Raw genomic sequence first — 17,907 nt, 5'->3', positions numbered from 1 at the left:
GTCTCTGCGGTTTTTTTCATTGTAACTTCTTGTTGAATATCTTTGACATTTACACAGTTTTAAAAGACACATAACCAGACACTCGATTCCAAACTACCAGAACCTAAAACATGGAAAATGGATTACATTAATATCCCCGATTTGTTGACTGGATAAAAACGCCACGTAGCCCACCGGCCACCGGACAGGCTTCTCCGCTCAAATGGCCGTCTTAGCCGCGTTATTTTAGAACCTGTTGTAAATATAACTTCTTCTCACTGATGTTTTGACGGCCATTCAGTCTGGAGAGATACATTTTCTATTTGGAGATACACGGAAAAAAAACAAGTGGTTTTGAATAGCAGATCCTATAGGCAAAATAAGAGTTGAAGTCATCAAAAAAGAAAATGTTAAGAGATAGATCAAAAGCATAGGGAAGTCAAAGGGAGTCAGAGGGAGTCAGAGGCAAAAAAACAACAAACTCACGACGTAGGTTTAGTGGTGGTGAAATCATAAGGAATATTCCATAATGAAAAAAATCTACCTAGAGAAATTTGAAGAAATGATGATAAAACTGAACAAAAATAAGAACAATGATAATTTGATGGGATAAAGAAACAAAATATAAGAAGTGAAGGGTTGTGTCTCAAAAGGTTGCTTAAAATCAGTTGCAAAAAAAAAAAGGTTGCGTCTCCTAAGAAGTGACGATTCAAAGAAAGGAAAGGGGAGATACCGTTTGCATGAGTATTCATGACGTAAGACTTTTAAATGAAACTATATTTTTATCCGTTAGATTGCATAGCATTAACAATCTCAACCGTATGATCTTATTTTTATTTTACTATAAAAAAGTTGATGTCATCGGATACAGAATGCGAGTTTGCTATTATATATAGATTACTATTTCTTATGACCAGGCGCCTAATCGAATCCAATGAATCTATAGATAAATGCGGTTGGGACGCATTTTAATTTGTTTTATCTTCTCTAGACATTACTGATGGAGGAGGGTTAATACAGTGCTTCTAATTAAATGATCTGCTTAAATGCACCTGTATTTAATTACTAGTAATAAACCATGACCAAGGCAAACAACTTATACACATTAACTACGAAGGAAATATATACTATATCTGTCCGGCCAACATTAGAAAATATATACCATAAAAATGACCTTTTTATATTTACTATGCGAAATTGTAAATTAAAAAAAAATTAATTGAATTAATTGAATTGATATTGGATAAAGTTATTCAAAACTGGTATTACAAAAACAAATATTTATAACAATAAATTATTCTGTTTTTTTAATATATGTGAAAATATTATAAAATCTAAACTATTAAAACATGAGTACAAATAGTACTTACCCCTTAATTTTCCTAAATACAAGAAAACGTCACCGATCAAAATACATTAGTTTTACACTTTCCTTAACCCATTCATTTTGTATACCAAATATATTACTATTCGAGTTGACCGACCACCACAGACCTTATATTATTCCAATCCAATACTCCACTAAAGCTATGGTTTGTAATAGTTTTTTTCTATTAGCTAACCTATTACAAAGATTTTTTAACCATAATCTAATCAATATTAAGTTTATGGTTTTATATTTTAGCCAATTTATATTCTGACTATATTTGTTTAGATTATGCGTACCAACATTGTGTATATAGATATAATCAAGGTTTGGTTTAGCTAATTTATGGTTTAGAAAATTAATGGTTTTGTGAATTTTTCATTTTTTTATGTGTACAAAATCGAAAATAAATATGATATTTTCCTAATTTATGATTTGCCTAATTTATGGTTTAGCAAATTTATTGTTTGGTGTATTTTTGATTATTTTGTGTACAAAATCTAAACTAAATATGCTATTTTCCTTCCAAAACTCACTACCATTCAAAAAATGATTCATAATCTCACACAATCACTATTAACAAAAGAAGTTCATAACTAATTATTTGTTTCTTCGAAAACAAAACAACATTCCAACTTTTTTTTCTTATTTTTACGTAGTCATTGTATCAAAAAAAGATCATAGGGCATTTGGTTTAGCATTAGCCAACATATAAGCCCAATCTTGGCCTATATATTGATTTCATAAAGATCCATCTTTTTCTTATTAAGGGTTCCTATATTGCATTTTAACAGTTTATATATATATATATATATATATATATATTTATTTATTTATTCTCCATTTATATTACTCACATAAATATGTTTTATATTTTTTTCATGTTTTGATGATTTTCTTGTATAAAAAGTAATTAGAAACAAAACATTTGCAAATCATTTTTTCCAAACAATAACAAATTTTCTGTAAGAATAATGTTTTTTTTTTTGTGGTTATTGATACAAAGATACGAATTTAGAAGATTTGTAAACACACATAATATGTGTTCAAAGAAAGAAGAGAAATTCCCTAGGATATTATTTTTTAAGTTTTTGTCACAAAAATAGCCATCAAAGAAGAAAATGACCAAAATAAGTTTTATTAAAAGGTAAAGATGTATTTTTACCCTAGGGTTAACTAATCTAGACTTATGACTTAGAGTTAAGAGGTGGAGTTTTGGGGATAGAGTTTCAAATTTTTAAAAATAAAAAATAAATATTAAAATTTTCAAAATAAAAAGAGGCTATTTTGGTCATTTTCTTTCTGGAGAGTTATTTTTGTGACAAAAACTTTAAAAAAAAACTATTTAAGAGAATTGCCCAAGAAAAAAAAAATATATAGATGATCCAATTACAATAAAAATGTTATATATCCACATGTTATATAAAACACAAAAGTAATATGGTAAAGTTTATGTATCTATATTATCACATGTTGATATAAACTATAAATTTTTTGAAAAACATATCTTCGCGGGTGCGCGGATCAAAAGCTAGTTTAACATTAAAAACAGAGGTAGTAGTAAATAATTAGCCATTAAATAGGTGATGAAATGCGAGTATTCCTCGGATTCCCTCTTCCTATATTTACTTTTATATCCTTTTGTTTTTCACATTTGCCTCTAAATACCAATGTTTAAAAAATTACACACATTGTCACATTATAAACAGAATTGTTCTTCTTAATTGAATATACAAGTAATTGGATTTGTAGAATTTATTTATCTCTACTACTTCTATAGCCGATCCGAATTCTATCCAGAATATGTGTCACTGTTTAACAAAACAACAATGCATACATGATTTGTCTTCTTTTGGTTTGACATTAGTTACTACAACACATATCTTTGTTATCAAAACGTAATCAGACATGTATCTTCATGGTGATCAAGGTTTAGACAGGTTTTCAGAATCGGTTTATTTCATGAGAGATTGTTGATCAGAGATTAGTTTCTTGTTATACCTTTTTATGAGTAGAGAGAGGTGACTAGACTGCTGATTGGCGAACATAATTCAATTCTTATAATATTTTTGTATTTGAACTTGATTATATATATATTTTTATGTTGTTATAAACTGGTCTTAATATATTGATCGATTTTGAGATTATCAACTACCACAATATTTTGTCTTCGTTCTTGATTATCTCGTGATAAGTTTTCTAGATTTTTCCAGTAACGAAAAAGGTCTCTAGCTTCATAGTTTTCTTTCTATCAACTCTAAGAGCTGTTAATAAGTTTTCATATTAAAGAGGTAGAAATACAGCATAATTATTGTTTTATCTGTGTCTTCAATTTTTACAACACGTTCATAATTTATTAATTATGGATAATTTGACTGAATTAGTTATCATTTGCAACAAAATCCTTCAATTTAAACATACATTTCATCTATATATCTTGCGAGACAACAATTCACTATTTACATATTTGGCCATATCCAACAGTAGGTTCTGAGAAAAGGATATAAAAAATTAAATAATTCAATAAATAAAAAGAAAGTGATAAGAACTCGTTTCTTGTTTTAGCTATTGCAAAAACCCTTATACATACTGTAAATACACTTGTCACTCTTTTATTTGTCATTTTTTAAAGAAAACATTAAAATTTAATCACATAATTTATGTGTGCATAAAATAATAATATTATATAGTTAAGAACTTTTTTTAGGTTTTTAACCAATAAATTTGCCGTTAGAGAGAATCATAGAACTCACTAAAAGAATGCTCAAAACTCTATAACTAGTATCAACGTCACTTTAGTTATTTATAAAATATAATATTTTTTTTGTATTTGATTAATATTTCGAAATTAAAACTTCATGTTTATGAATTATGAGTGTTTAGATTTTTTGTTTAATTTTAAAAATCAGAGATTAAATGTCAAGTTTCCCTAATAAACAAGGTAAATTTTGTGCACAGCTAAAAAGTCAATATAAGAAAGAAAAAAACTGGCAAGTACAAACTAATGGTAGACGAGTGGTGATGTGATGAATAATCAGTCAAACTTCATCAACTTTAGGAGATTAAATGGAAAACAAAAATAAATTAAAAAGTTAATGTTGGCCACTAAGCTTAACTATGATTATTAATCCCACCTTTCATTACTGCAAAACACTTATTGTCTTTACTTACGAGACTACCCCTTATCTCTCTCTAAACTAAATACGCTTTTTTTGTAATTTCAGGATTTGAGATCTAATTCAACTATTGACTTGTGTGGGCATACTTCAAAACTAAATCAAAAGCTAACATTATTCTTCAGAGGTGTGTGAACATATTAATTCAATACTGTACATGAGAAAAATAAATCAAAAGCACTATTTCTTAGGTCTGCAGCTGTATTTGTAATTTCTCTTTATTTTTTCCTTTTCATCTCATTTAATCTTTTTTTTATTGGAATGCGACTTTCCACTAGTTCTCTAGTGGTCGACCGTTAAAATGCTAAAATCATATATAATTCCAGTGAGAATAACATAATATTTTTTTTTTGTCGATTAAGAATAACATAATATTTTTGTTCAAGTATATCATTGCTAAATTTGGTATTATTAAAAAGTGTAATAACTTGTCGCCAAATCTTACAATGAAATAGATCCTCGAATACATTAAATGAAGAATGAAATAGATCCTCAAATACATTCAATGAAATCAAAATGTTTTCAACAAAAAAATTGTATGCAAGTTGAACGTAATAACTTGAACTTAATAAGTTGTAACTGGATCATATAAATTCAATCAAAATTAAAAAATCAAAGAAATTTTTTATCTTCTCTTAAATTTTAAGAAATATATATATATATATATATATATATATATATATATATTTAATGAGAAAAATTTAAGAATATTATATATATTAATCATACAGCATTATGGTATACAAATATATAAGTACCAGAACATGCAGAAGAAATTCAGAATAAATATAAAACTATGAAGCAGCACATCATAAACATTAAAAATCAAAAATTTAACTAAAAATCAAACAATAAAAAATACTTTAATTTACTTTTGAGTATTTTGTTTATTGACCAAAAAAAATTAAATCCATATATAGATATATAAAAGAGAGACAAGTATCATATGACATTTGATTTCTTTCGTATATTCAGGTAACACCCCTTTTTAATTTGAGATATATACAGGGGGTTTTAGTACATAAGAAAAAAAAGAAATCACATCCATGCAGGGCTAACGTTCAGTTGACTACCAGCAAATAAAGCAGATAATAAATTCTCCATTAATTACAACAATTCATTAAAATCAAAAGCCCCACTCACAACCTCTCTCTCCTCCTTTCCCCCATCTCTCTCTGCTAAAGAACCCTAAATCTCCTCCGATTTCGCCTTCCTCATCTCCATTCCGGCCACACCAGGCCTATTCAAGCAGAAACCCAGCTTGTGATTTCCACTGATTCGACGATTGATGGAAACAAAACCCTAAAAATCAAACTTTTTTGATTGATCTCTCCAAAAAACCGAAGTTTTGTTTTGTTTTGTTTTTTCTTGTGTAGCTGTAGAAACTAAGAAAATGTACAAGAATCAGCTGCAGGAGCTCGCGCAGAGGAGCTGCTTCGGCCTCCCTTCGTACACTTGCCTAAGGGAAGGTCCCGACCACGCGCCGCGTTTCAAGGCCACCGTTAACTTTAACGGCGAGATCTTCGAGAGTCCTCAGTACTGTTCCACTCTCCGCCAAGCTGAGCACTCAGCTGCTGAAGTTGCTCTCGGTGCCCTCTCTAACCGCGGCCCTTCTCACTCTCTCGCCGCTAGGATCTTGGTTAGTGTGGTTCTTGATGCTTATGGATTGATCCAAAGTTTGAATCTTGTTCTTGGTTCTTGATGCATGCTTCCTTTGTGTTGAATGTTATACTTTGTCCTCTGCTTGGCTCTGATCGTGTAGGATGAGACGGGTGTGTACAAGAATCTCTTGCAAGAGATAGCTCAAAGAGTTGGAGCTCCTCTTCCGCGTTACACGACCTTCAGGTCTGGTCTTGGCCACCAGCCCGTGTTTACTGGCACCGTTGAGTTAGCTGGAATCACGTTCACCGGAGATCCCGCTAAGAACAAGAAGCAAGCAGAGAAGAATGCTGCTATGGCTGCTTGGTCTTCCCTTAAACAACGTGAGTCCCCTTTGTCTTAACCTGATTTCTTCAGTGTTTTTGTTTGATCTTTAATGTGTCCTTTTGTTTTGTAACAGTGGCGAAAGAGACTTCAAGCTCAATGCCTGAGAGTGAGAACAGTGACGAGCTAGAGCAGGTGATAATAGCAAGAGCCTTGATAAACTACCGTATCAAGGAAAACATTGGCAGTGGAAGCTCCTCGAGTGCGCCGGTTCCGTTTGCGAACAAGTTCTTCATGCAGAACCTTAGACCGACGAGTCCACAGCCTTCTCATGCAACCACATCGAGGATCTTACCCTTCATCTGCCCAAAGCCTTCCTCTAGAACCTCCAGATCCGTATCAGCAGCATCCGTCGAAAGAGCCATTGCAGCCGCTTTGGAAAACCGCAACTACAGGCCTCCGCAGCAGAGATTCGCTGCAGCAACTCCGGGAGCGGCAGCAGCGCCTCCTTATGTTCCCATGAGGCATTTGAGATCACCATGCAACGGGATGGCTCCGCCTGTGACGATCAGAAACTCTGTACCGGTCTTCTCTGCACCTCCTCCAGCTTGTGCAAACACTCAACAGCAGCAGCGACCTTCTGTGTATGTACCATCGATGATGCGCAATGCAGCGCCTGTGAGGATCGCGCCTCCTGTCACGATTAGAACTGCGGTGCCTGTTTTTGCTTCAGCCCCACCACAGATCAGAAAGGAAGAGGCTTTACCTGTTAGGAAAGTGAATGTCCAGACCTCTGTGAAGCCTGTGGTCCAGGAAAGAGAGGAAAGAGCTCTAAGCTTGCCTGATAATCTTGAAATCGAGTTAGAAGGAAGTGCTAAACCAGTTTCAGAAACGGATAGAGCAGCATTGAAGGATTCTAAGGGAGAGCATCAGACAGTGAAAGAGAGACTGGAGAATCTCAAAATCTGGTAGAAATATTATGTTTGGGTTTAGCTTTTTTTCGAGGTTGGTCTCTAAAACTGGTTATTAAACTCGGTGGATCTGAGTAGTTTGGTAATGAGCAGGATTTGTATTATATTGGGAGTCTTAGTAGGTATGATCTATGGATTCTAGTTTTGTATCTGTTTCACTTTCTTATTCAATCTGTTTTCTGTCCTCTCTTTCTTATGTTGCTTACAGGAGAATCATATGCTCTTTTTGCTCACATAACTATGACAATCTGCAACCATTTGCAATATAAAGTTTGTAGTAACAATGATTTAAAGCTACAAGAACTGAACTTTCCCTTTCAATCATAGATCCCAAAGCCCACCAATCTTTTGTCAGTGTTTAACAAAACGAACAACAGTTCCCAGTTTCCTGGTAATGGGTTTAGAAGAATGTTGGATCCAACCCGAATAAGAAAAAGCAGTCACTATACACCGTGAAAAAAAACCCCCACACATTTAACACACCGTGGAAACGCATGCTCGTGGAGCAGCAACATCATCTTTTCTATCTGTCTTTTTTAATCAACGGGATGCGAGAGACCAGAAGTTGAAGAGAAAAGAAGGCAAAGCAGCAAACCAACTTATGAAGGCTAATGCGGTTGATGTTTCAAACTGAACACAGTGGTTTTGCGCGCAGCTATTCAGATCATTGTCTATCAGCACCGTTATGCCTGCCGACGCACAAGCCGCTGCAAAAGTCAGTGTCGATGTCACCTGAAATTTCAGAAAAAAGATTTGCTTATTCATAGAGTTTTGATAACTTTAAGAGGCTTAATGAGTGTGGTAAATATCTCTCTCTCACCCCATCACCAATTGCAAACACGCTCACAAGCCGTCGGTTCTGTAGGGAACGTTTGACCATAATGGCATAGACATCAACGGCGGCTAGTGCAAGACTCCACAAGCTCTGCAGTCCAGTGGCTGCAACTAGGTAGCTGATTAAAGCAAAAACAGTAAACAATCTTCAGCAAAATCTAACAGTCACTAAAAAATCATATAAAAATATAACCATCATGAGCAATCGATTCAACTATCACATTATGTCCAAAGCTTAACCCCTACTACAAACATTCGTTATCTCGACTCTAGAGAATTTGCAACAAAAGGAACCAAAGACAAAAGTCAGCCCCTGTCACTAAGGCAAACTTAAGTAAGTAACCACCAACAGACAAACCAAACATGGATTAGTTACAGTGACCACATGAAGCTATGGATATAACAAGCTTTAATCAACATTTAACTTCTCAAAGACAGCTCCTCTAGTTTCAAGTTACCATGATATACCCCTAATGGAGAAAAGACTGGACACAAGTATTAAAAAATCCCAATTTACAATTTCTTTGAAAAAGGTGTTATATTTTCTTCGGATCTGCTAATAAACCCGCACCCGCAACCTTCATAAACCAATCACATTACGCCACAAACACAGACACTTGTTGTGTATTGAACTTCAGAAAATGGAAACACGAAGCAAACAGATTCCATTAGTATACTATAACAGAAACATAAGAAGCCCTTGAAAACATAAATAAGCAGATGGTAGAAGAAAACAAGAGCAATGTTTACCAGAAGGCGGTGACGGAAGGGAAATCAGAAGTAAAAGCCATGACGGAAAGAGAAGCAGCAGCGAATAAGAACTGGAAGAAACGAAGAGCAACGCCGAGTAAAGTGCCGGGCATCCCTTCTATATCATCCATCCTAACACGTGGCGGATGATTCTCTACTGGCGTGGCTGTAGCTGGAGGAGGATCTTCCACCGGATGCACCGATGCATGACTCACATTCATCTCTTCTTCTTCTTCTTCTGTCCTCCACACCAACAACAACAATAAAACAGTTGAAATCAATCAGAAGATTTAATGTAAAGAAACAGTTCAATTTACTTTTGAATCGAATCCTGAATCGAGAGATATGATATACGAATCAAATCAAGGTCTAATACTCTGCTTTCTACACAGTTCAAAGATCTAATCCAAGTTTCTCGAAAGGCAGATTTGATTTCAACCAGATTTGTTCGGAGATCTAAGATACTACAAAGAGGAGCGAGCACGTAGATCGAGGAGCTGTGTGTTACCTGAGAGAGAGAGAATCAAGCAGAGAGGAACGAAGCCATGGAGCTTGGGTGGTGGATGAAATGAGGAAACCCTAAGCTACCACCAAAGGGGAAAGAAGATGGTTTTCGTTGAAAAGGGGAAGGTTTATGCGAGAGTGAGTCATTCGATTAATGGAGGAATATACCCAACTCCACATCAATCGGCTTAAACCAATTATAACCAAAATATATCTTTATTAACTAACCCACCTGTATCTACTTTTTGGATTCACGCTTAATTAATGTTTTTCAATCCGATTCGACACTACACCGGACTATTCCTTGGATCACCAAAGTTATTTAATTGAATGTGTTTGAAGTCCATAGATTATTAATTATTAGAAATATAAGACAAAATAAAAAATTGACGCTTTATTTATTTATAAAATATAATTATATTTTTACATAATTAGAAACAAATTACTTGACTAACTTCTTATAGCAAATAATTTCTTTGAATTAAATATTTAAAGTAATACATAATTAATAGTAACAGTTATTATAAATTAAAATTTTAATTCAGAATAAACCAAAAGAAAAATACTAAAATTATAATAGTTCATCAATAACAAAAATAAACTAATATTGAATCACATCAACTAATCTAATTATCATATTCTCTTTGTTTTCTTCAGGTGAAATAGTAATTTTTATCAAGATCTCGAAAATTACTAAACTAATTAAATTGTCAATATTCAATATTCTATACTATTGAGAATATCATAAGTTTAACTGTTTTAGTAAACCCTTTTTCAAAAAAAAAAATTTAATTGTTTTATAACAAATTACAATCAAAAATTTTTTTTACTGGTCAACTAGTTTCGGCATGCAAATTAATATATATATTTGTTGGTTTTACTTTTATCTAATTTTCAACTAACAAGTGTTTTAGTAAATCTTTCAGATCCAATTTGTAGATTTGACTATGGTTCGGGTCAAATATGAAAATATTGTATTTAGTTGATCACCAATCATTCAACTAATAAACAAATGTGATAGTATAAGATCGAATTAAATTAGTTTTGAACAAAATAATTTGAAAAACATCTTACACAAATAACCGATAATTTATATTTGCTTAACAGTGGTCTAACATGCACATAAATTATATTTCAGAACTAAAAGAAGTATAGAACATGTAAAACATATTTTGTTTGGTGAAAGAGGGTTTGAACTTTGAAATGAAAAAGGGGTTCAGTCCAGATTTCGGTTATGTCCCATATCATATTTTTCCAAGTCTCAGTTATAAATATTCATATCTAAAACTAAACTAAATTTATGATAAATGGTTTAGGTTGGATTTGGTTTCAGTAAAATACAGTAGTTTCTAACTTTTACTTAAAAAAATTGATTATAATTAATTTTTCTGTACTATTCAATTTGGTTTTGAAATTTGAAATTTGATTTTTAATTATAAAAAAAAATCATTTAAATCACACATATATATATATATATATATATAGTGGATGATTGGTAAGTGTTGTGAGTGCTTTCCAAAGCTCATTTTTTTCTACGTCCACTTTGGTTTACCAATCATGCTTTAAGAAAAAAAAATTAAACCTATAACCATAAAAACTAAAATAGAAAACAAAATAGCTTTGAAAATCAGTTTTTCTAAAGCTTTATATTTAGTACTCTGGAAATAATTGATTTACACCTATAGCAATAAAATCTACGGCTATTATTTTAAAGCCAAAAAATAAAAGGCACAACACTTACCAATCATTCCCATATATTCTGGATTTTGGTTTTGATCGGATTAAATTTGTTAATTAACAATTATTAGAGTGGTAAAAAAACAAAAAACAAAAACGAAAGGGAGAATATTTGAATGGTAACAAATCCTAGAACTAAACTGTATAAATTAATCATATCATTATCTTGGGGTTTATTTGCATCGGATTCCAAAAATGTTAATTTAGAATATTAAAAACCTTTATTTGCGAGAGAGACAGCGGAGATATTTGAAAAAGGAGAAAATAATAAATAATAATATCAGGAGAAACTCCGATGCCCATTCTCTCTCTGGATCTCCCCCATTGACTAGTGATCGATTTGCACACCAAAAATCTCCATCTAACTAACGATTCCTCTGGTGCTTAGGGTTCTAACCACACTGCAAAGCAAAGCATCTCCTTCCTCACGCCGCCATGTTCTGGAAGCTCGCCTCTCTCTCCGCGTCCTCTCCCGTGAGTAGTAGCCTTTATCAGATCCCATTTCTCGTTCCATATTGCTCGCGCTTGTCTTACTCAAAACTCGATCTCTGATGATCTCCGATGATTCGATTATAAGTAGTTGAAATGGTTCCTCGTCGTTTTAATCCTGAGATAGATTAGCGGAATGTTTATCGGGGATTGGTAGGAGATTTATCCATTGCGTTTGGATCTCTGGTGCTTCTGCGTATCTATCTGTTCATCTTCTAGTGTTAACATGTGTGATTCATGAGTGGATAACAGGTGGATTCGATACTAGACAAGGAGAACTACACACTGGAAGAGCTTCTTGACGAGGAAGAAATCATTCAAGAATGCAAAGCTTTGAATAGCCGTCTCATTCATTTGTATATGCCCCTTTCAATCTTTGTCTATCTTTTTCCTGATTTTTTATTTTCTTGGAAAAGTTTCTGATTGGTGTTTGTTTGCAGTCTAAGGGATAAAGCTCAAGTGGAGCAACTGTTGCGGTATGTTGTTGAAGAACCTGAGGAGGACGATGCTGATTCCAAACGTGCTTTCAAGTATTATCTCCTTTTTTTTATCTGTTGACTATTTCTGGCAATGCTTTATTTCTAACTAGTGATGGATTCTTCTTCTTCTTCTTCTTCTTCTTCTTCTTCTCTTAGGTATCCGTTTGTCTCTTGTGAGATATTCACTTGTGAAATTGAGGTTATTCTTAAGACTTTGGTGGAGGACGACAAGGTGTTTTTTCATTCATTGTGTTAACCTTTTCCTCAAGCAGTTTCATTTTCTGTATATTAGCTAATCTCGTTTCTCGTGTCTACTGTTATCTTGTAGCTGATGGATTTACTATTCTCCTTTTTGGAACCTAGTCGTCCTCATAGCGCGTTGCTGGCTGGCTATTTTGGCAAGGTCTCTTTTTTTTTTTTAAATACTTATAAGAAGCATGTGTAACTTATTTTAAGGTCTGATAACTCTGCTCTTACGTCTCTCTTTGGTTTAGGTTGTCATATGTCTTATGATCAGAAAGACTGCAGCACTTATGAACTATATAAAAGTAAGTAATGCCATTTTATCTTTCGATTGGCTGATTATCTGTTTCTTGTCTTTCTTTTTTATATTTTCTTGCATCACTGTTTATCTTGTTGCATTTTTGTAAATATAGCATCTCCCCGTACGTATATAGCGAGTGTGAGTTTACTGACTGAGCTTTAGCTGAACTGAAAGTTAGATCAAACTTTCTTAAATTACAATATGGAATATCTCTGAAATGATGTCTGGAATTGAAAGTAGTAATGTCCACAAAGGGTTTCTTTCTGGCTACTCAGTAGATTTTTTTTGTTTCTGTGGTAAGTACATTGTGATGGGTCAATTTGGTGTGACTAAATGGTTAAATTTAACCTCCACTTGATGCAAGGAAAAATCTTGATTACATTATCAAAATTTGGATTGCTTTGGGAGATATTTTCACTGGTTGTGTTTCTAAAAATTGCTTTTGATGGTTTCAGGGGCATCAAAATGTGTTTAGCCAACTGGTTGATTTAATTGGAATAACATCCATTATGGAGGTAAATGGTTGTCTGAGACCCTCTGCAACTCGGTGTGACTTCATTGCTCATCTTAACAAATAAATTTCTTGTGACGTTGCATAGGTTTTGGTTCGCTTGGTTGGGGCTGACGATAACGTCTATCCCAATTTTCCGGATGTGATGCAATACTTGGCTGATAGCGATTTACTTGAAATGATTGTGGACAAACTAAACCAATCAGTAAGTAATAAAAATTCAGGTTGTTCCTAAAGAAAAAGAGTCTTGACGCTTTATTTTTGATAGATCTCCCTGGTCTAAAATTTAGTATAGTGAGAGGCTACCGGATGAAAAAAGCAGTTTATTGGGATTTTAATCATTTTATCATTGATAATATTGTCGTTATTACAGTAATATTGTGGTTCCATTTTCTTAAAACCTTCTGTAACTTGAACCAGACTCCTCCTGAGGTTCAGGCAAATGCAGCAGAAACATTATGTGCAATCACTCGAAATGCTCCTTCAACTTTAGCTACAAAACTCTCTAGCCCTGGGTTTGTCATCTTTGCTTTCATATTTGTGTTTCATTGATTTGAGGTTACTGCGGATATATGAAATTGTCTGACACGGTAAAACTTCTGCCTTCTTTCTGCAGCTTCGTTTCAAGGATATTTGGTCATGCTACAGAAGATTCACATTCAAAATCTGGCATTGTTCATTCACTTACTGTGTGCATCTCTCTGTTAGATTCGAGGAGATCTGCTGCTTCATCGTATTTCTTCAATTCTTTTAGAGGTCAACATATGTTTGAATCCCCCGCTCCAGTGTCCCAGGAGACTATTATTGCCATGCTACCAAAGCTCGGTAAGTTGGTTTCCCATGCTATTAAACACTAAATTCCTTTTGTTTTCTTCTTCGTTTGTTATAATATGGGACTGGATGCACAGGAAGTTATCATATGGACAACGCTCACTTTTTTGTTATTATTTGTCTAGTTTCTGCTTACTCAATATCTCAGTTGTATTCTATTGGATCTGTTTCATTTTGGTTTATGTAGATAACTGGATATGGAACTTCATTAATTCCATGGTTATTGGGATTCCTTCATACACTAAGTTTGATATGTAGGATTTATGTCTTGCAAGTTTTGTCGAATTAAGGCTTGTCTCTTCATTGTCCTCATATGAACAAGATTATATGTCTTCTGCTGCAGGTGACATGCTTATGCTTCTGAGTGTAGCGTCGGACAGCAAAGTATTACCTACAACGTATGGAGAGCTGAGACCGCCTCTTGGAAAGCATCGTCTGAAGGTCTGATCCTAAATTTAAGCACTGCTTAGGAGGAATTGTTGGCTTTTTGGATGGTGTTTTGTTATTTTCAAATGTGAATCACAGTGCTGAGTTTAGGGCTCAGTTAGATTTATTTTCCTTACAGATTGTAGAATTCATTGCGGTTTTGTTGAAATCTGGAAATGAAGCTGCTGGGAAAGAATTAGCGAGCTCTGGGACAATAAAAAGGATCCTTGAACTATTTTTCGAGTAAGGTTTTACTAAACTTCAAACTCTTGATCTGGATGTTGAATTTTCCTTGAACTAAATACTTTAACTTATGAAGGTACCCATACAATAACGCTCTGCATCACCAAGTGGAGAGTATTATACTCTCTTGTTTGGAAAATACGAGCGAAACAATGATTAACCATATCCTTAAAGACTGCAATCTGATATCCAAAATTCTTTCATCAGACAAAGACTCTGTTCTTTCTGGTGATAATCTGGTATAATACGATTTTTTGTTTAATCGATTATTGGTATATAGCCTTAGTGTCCTCTTGTTTGGATGATTATATGTTGAAGCAAATTTGTCTGCCACGTTTTCTCTGTGATATGCAGCCTACCGTAGCTGCCACTGGGAAAAAGCCACCAAGAGTTGGATATGTTGGACATATCACAAGACTATGGAATAAACTTGTCCAGTTGAGTGGTACCAGTGTCTTGATAAAGGCATCTCTTGAGGTTAGTATTACAAGCAAACAATCCTCTGTGAGTAATTGGTTCGCAAATTAGAGTTCTAGCATCATTAGTGATCTTCTTTCTACTGTCGTTGTGTGTCTGACGGTACTATACTCCCTGAAATAATCAGGAAAACAGTGAATGGAAGGAGTGGCAAAGTAGCGTTCTGCAAGAGCGCAACACTGTTGAGAATGTGTACAGATGGGCGTGCGGGTACTCTCATTAACTCTTCTCCCTTATCACTGTGTCATCCTTGGCCTCAATTTAGTAACCATGAAGTTATCGTCATTTCATCCTCATAAGGATTGGTTCATATAGTTGTCTTTATAAAACTCGGGGATGTGCTTGAATGGGAGATTAATAGACCTGTCTTGGTGTCATAGTCAGTATTGTTGCTTCTCATTTCTCATTGTGACCCTATATTCACGTCATGCTTATAAATCTAATGCCACATGCAGGCGCCCAACTACACTACAAGATAGAACAAGGGATAGCGATGAGGAAGACAGGGACTACGATGTTGCAGCTCTGGCCAATAATCTGAGCCAAGCATTTAACTACAGAACCTATGGAAACGACGATAATGAAGAGGTGTTTTTTTGGCTGCTTGTCTTGCATTTTTTCCAATGATTTACTCGAGGCACCAAACTAATTCTTTTGTTTTCTCTGTATTCAGGACCACAATACTCGTGACAGAGACGATACTGTAAGCCCCTTTCTTCACTCTTTGTATTGGTTTTCACATTAATATAAGAAGCCTGGAAGCATTTTTCTGTCTTCATATGTTGTATACAGGATGCTTACTTTGACGATGAATCTGCTGATTTAGTAATTTCATCGTTGAGACTTGGAGATGACCAAGGAAGGTGCGTTTTAATAATCTTTGTTCTCATCGTTTCTTTTTTTTTTTTTTTGTCAACTGTTCTCATCGTTTCTTTAACATCAATTAATCTGAAAATAAGGATAACTATTTGGCCGCAGCTTGCTCACAAACTCGGACTGGTTCACATTCCAAGACCACACTTTCAGCGAAGACGTTAACATGAACGGAAACTCAAATGCCAACAATAGCAGCAGCAGTAGCAGCGACGATGAAGTTATGGTTGGAGAAGAAGACGATGATGATCAAACCGAGAAACAGGAGGACATCATCTCTCCTGACAAATTATCAACATCAGTGAGCAGCGATGAATCATCTGAAATGCAAGTCACTAGCTCCGGTCTGAGCCCATCCATCGACGTACCAATGCTCGAAGCGGAACCAGTTATTGCAAACGGTTCACCAACATCTGGAAGCAGAAGCTCGCCTCCTCCTCCGGGGGTGGTAAAAGCATTGTTTGAAGAGGATGTGGAGTTTGTGGGAGTGGAAGCAGAAGGGACAGAGAAAGCAATGGAGCAGGCTTTGAAAGAAGGGATAGTTGGTGAAGCTGGACCATTGAAACGTAGTAATATCGTTCAGAAAGTTTCAGAAAACGAAAGCCAGAAGGAAAACTCGGGAGTGAAAGAGTTCAACGATGCAAATTTTTGGAGGGTTGATCAAGAAGTTGCAGTTTTGGAGTAAACTAAAAGTCTGCATTTTTATCAGATTTTGTGTTGCATAATGTTTGTTATTTTATATGAATTGATTTATATAAACCGTGGACAGTTATGGTTGCATGCCATCATTCCTTTTATTTTGCACTCAAAAATAATTCCTATTTAATTCAGGAATTTTCTCTGTTGTAATTGGAATTTATCGTCATAAAATCATCATTTTTTTGTTTTGTTTTCGACATAACTTCTTGTTGCGAAGAGCTATTCTTCAGTAAGATCATATAATGCATGTTGTTGAGTGTTGACATTTATAAAAGGTGGGCAAAAAACATCATTACGAATTGTTATTTGCTCATCAGAAATATCCCACTATGGTCCGTTTTTCTAAAAGAAAATGATTCATATTAGTACTTATGATAGAGAGTTAATACACTCTCGTCTACTTTTTTTTCTCGTCAACTGACTTTGTAGTTGTAGTTTCACTTCACATCATTTTGCATTGCCGTCTATTCTTTTATTCCCTTCGCTCACAATAAGTCCACTTCACTCAACGTTCCTAATCTCTGGATTAAAAAACAATTTAGCACAAAAACCACTACAATATTTCACGAAAAGGAAGAAAACATGATGATAAAAGAAATAAACTCGAATTTCAAGAAAAATGGAAAAATTGGAGGAAAGATGAAAAGAAGGTAGATGTGGATCTACGGAAAAATGGCAAGACATCCGATCTTGGAAAGTATATAAATAAGGTTGGGATATTGGAAGAAAGAGACAATAAATTTTGCTTAAGAAACTCTCTGCATCCGGATTTAGCTTGAGGTAACTTTTCTTGAGTTATTCTTGGGTTCACCCCTAGGTTAAAGGTTCACCAACCAATAAAAATTTGTCATTTTAAATCTAATATTTTTAATTAAGGAAACCAAATAACTTGGCAAATTATATTATTTTTTCAAAAAAATTTTTAAAAATAAATAAAAATAATATATAAAAAACGAATTCAAAAAAAAAAAATGTTGTCAACAAAACACTAAACCCTAAACTCTAATACTAAACCCTAAACTCAAATCCTAAACCCTAAATCCTTGGGTAAACCCTAAATCTTTGGGTAAACCCTAAATCTTTGGGTAAACCCCT

General features: G+C 34.2%; 3 protein-coding genes across 4 annotated transcripts; 2 read left to right on the top strand and 1 right to left on the bottom strand.

Moving 5' to 3' along the window:
* Window positions 1-5,637: 5,637 nt before the first annotated feature.
* Window positions 5,638-7,603, top strand: LOC106342415 (double-stranded RNA-binding protein 2-like). The gene is made up of 3 exons (XM_013781340.1): window positions 5,638-6,160; window positions 6,284-6,503; window positions 6,581-7,603. Exons 1-3 carry the CDS (start codon window positions 5,915-5,917, stop codon window positions 7,414-7,416), a joined length of 1,302 nt encoding a protein of 433 aa, XP_013636794.1. The 5' UTR covers window positions 5,638-5,914; the 3' UTR covers window positions 7,417-7,603.
* A 107-nt stretch (window positions 7,604-7,710) lies between these two features.
* On the bottom strand, window positions 7,711-9,733 carry LOC106342416 (CASP-like protein 5A2). Of its 2 annotated transcripts, none has more exons than XM_013781341.1 (4): window positions 9,508-9,733; window positions 9,000-9,237; window positions 8,236-8,368; window positions 7,711-8,147 (listed from the first exon to the last, which is right to left on the bottom strand). In XM_013781341.1, exons 2-4 carry the CDS (start codon window positions 9,218-9,220, stop codon window positions 7,956-7,958), a joined length of 546 nt encoding a protein of 181 aa, XP_013636795.1. In that variant the 5' UTR covers window positions 9,221-9,237; window positions 9,508-9,733; the 3' UTR covers window positions 7,711-7,955. The 2 variants fall into 2 exon arrangements, with proteins under 2 accessions (XP_013636795.1, XP_013636796.1); XM_013781342.1 differs by having other exon boundaries at window positions 9,000-9,241; window positions 9,510-9,671.
* Window positions 9,734-11,481: 1,748 nt separating this feature from the next.
* LOC106342735 (serine/threonine-protein phosphatase 6 regulatory subunit 3-like) lies at window positions 11,482-17,004 on the top strand. Its single transcript, XM_013781755.1, has 19 exons — window positions 11,482-11,714; window positions 11,982-12,085; window positions 12,170-12,259; window positions 12,365-12,440; window positions 12,537-12,611; window positions 12,703-12,756; window positions 13,208-13,267; window positions 13,352-13,468; window positions 13,684-13,778; window positions 13,880-14,088; window positions 14,438-14,535; window positions 14,660-14,763; window positions 14,840-15,002; window positions 15,118-15,240; window positions 15,368-15,450; window positions 15,696-15,828; window positions 15,914-15,943; window positions 16,033-16,103; window positions 16,219-17,004. The coding sequence occupies exons 1-19, from the start codon at window positions 11,676-11,678 to the stop codon at window positions 16,796-16,798; spliced, it is 2,304 nt and encodes a 767-aa protein (XP_013637209.1). The 5' UTR covers window positions 11,482-11,675; the 3' UTR covers window positions 16,799-17,004.
* Window positions 17,005-17,907: the final 903 nt, after the last annotated feature.

Source organism: Brassica oleracea, chromosome C4 (assembly GCF_000695525.1).
Source record: "Brassica oleracea var. oleracea cultivar TO1000 chromosome C4, BOL, whole genome shotgun sequence".
NCBI classification, from domain to species: Eukaryota; Viridiplantae; Streptophyta; class Magnoliopsida; order Brassicales; family Brassicaceae; genus Brassica; species Brassica oleracea.
The sequence above is the reverse complement of the archived record's forward strand: the minus strand, read 5'-3'. Positions and strand labels throughout refer to the sequence as shown.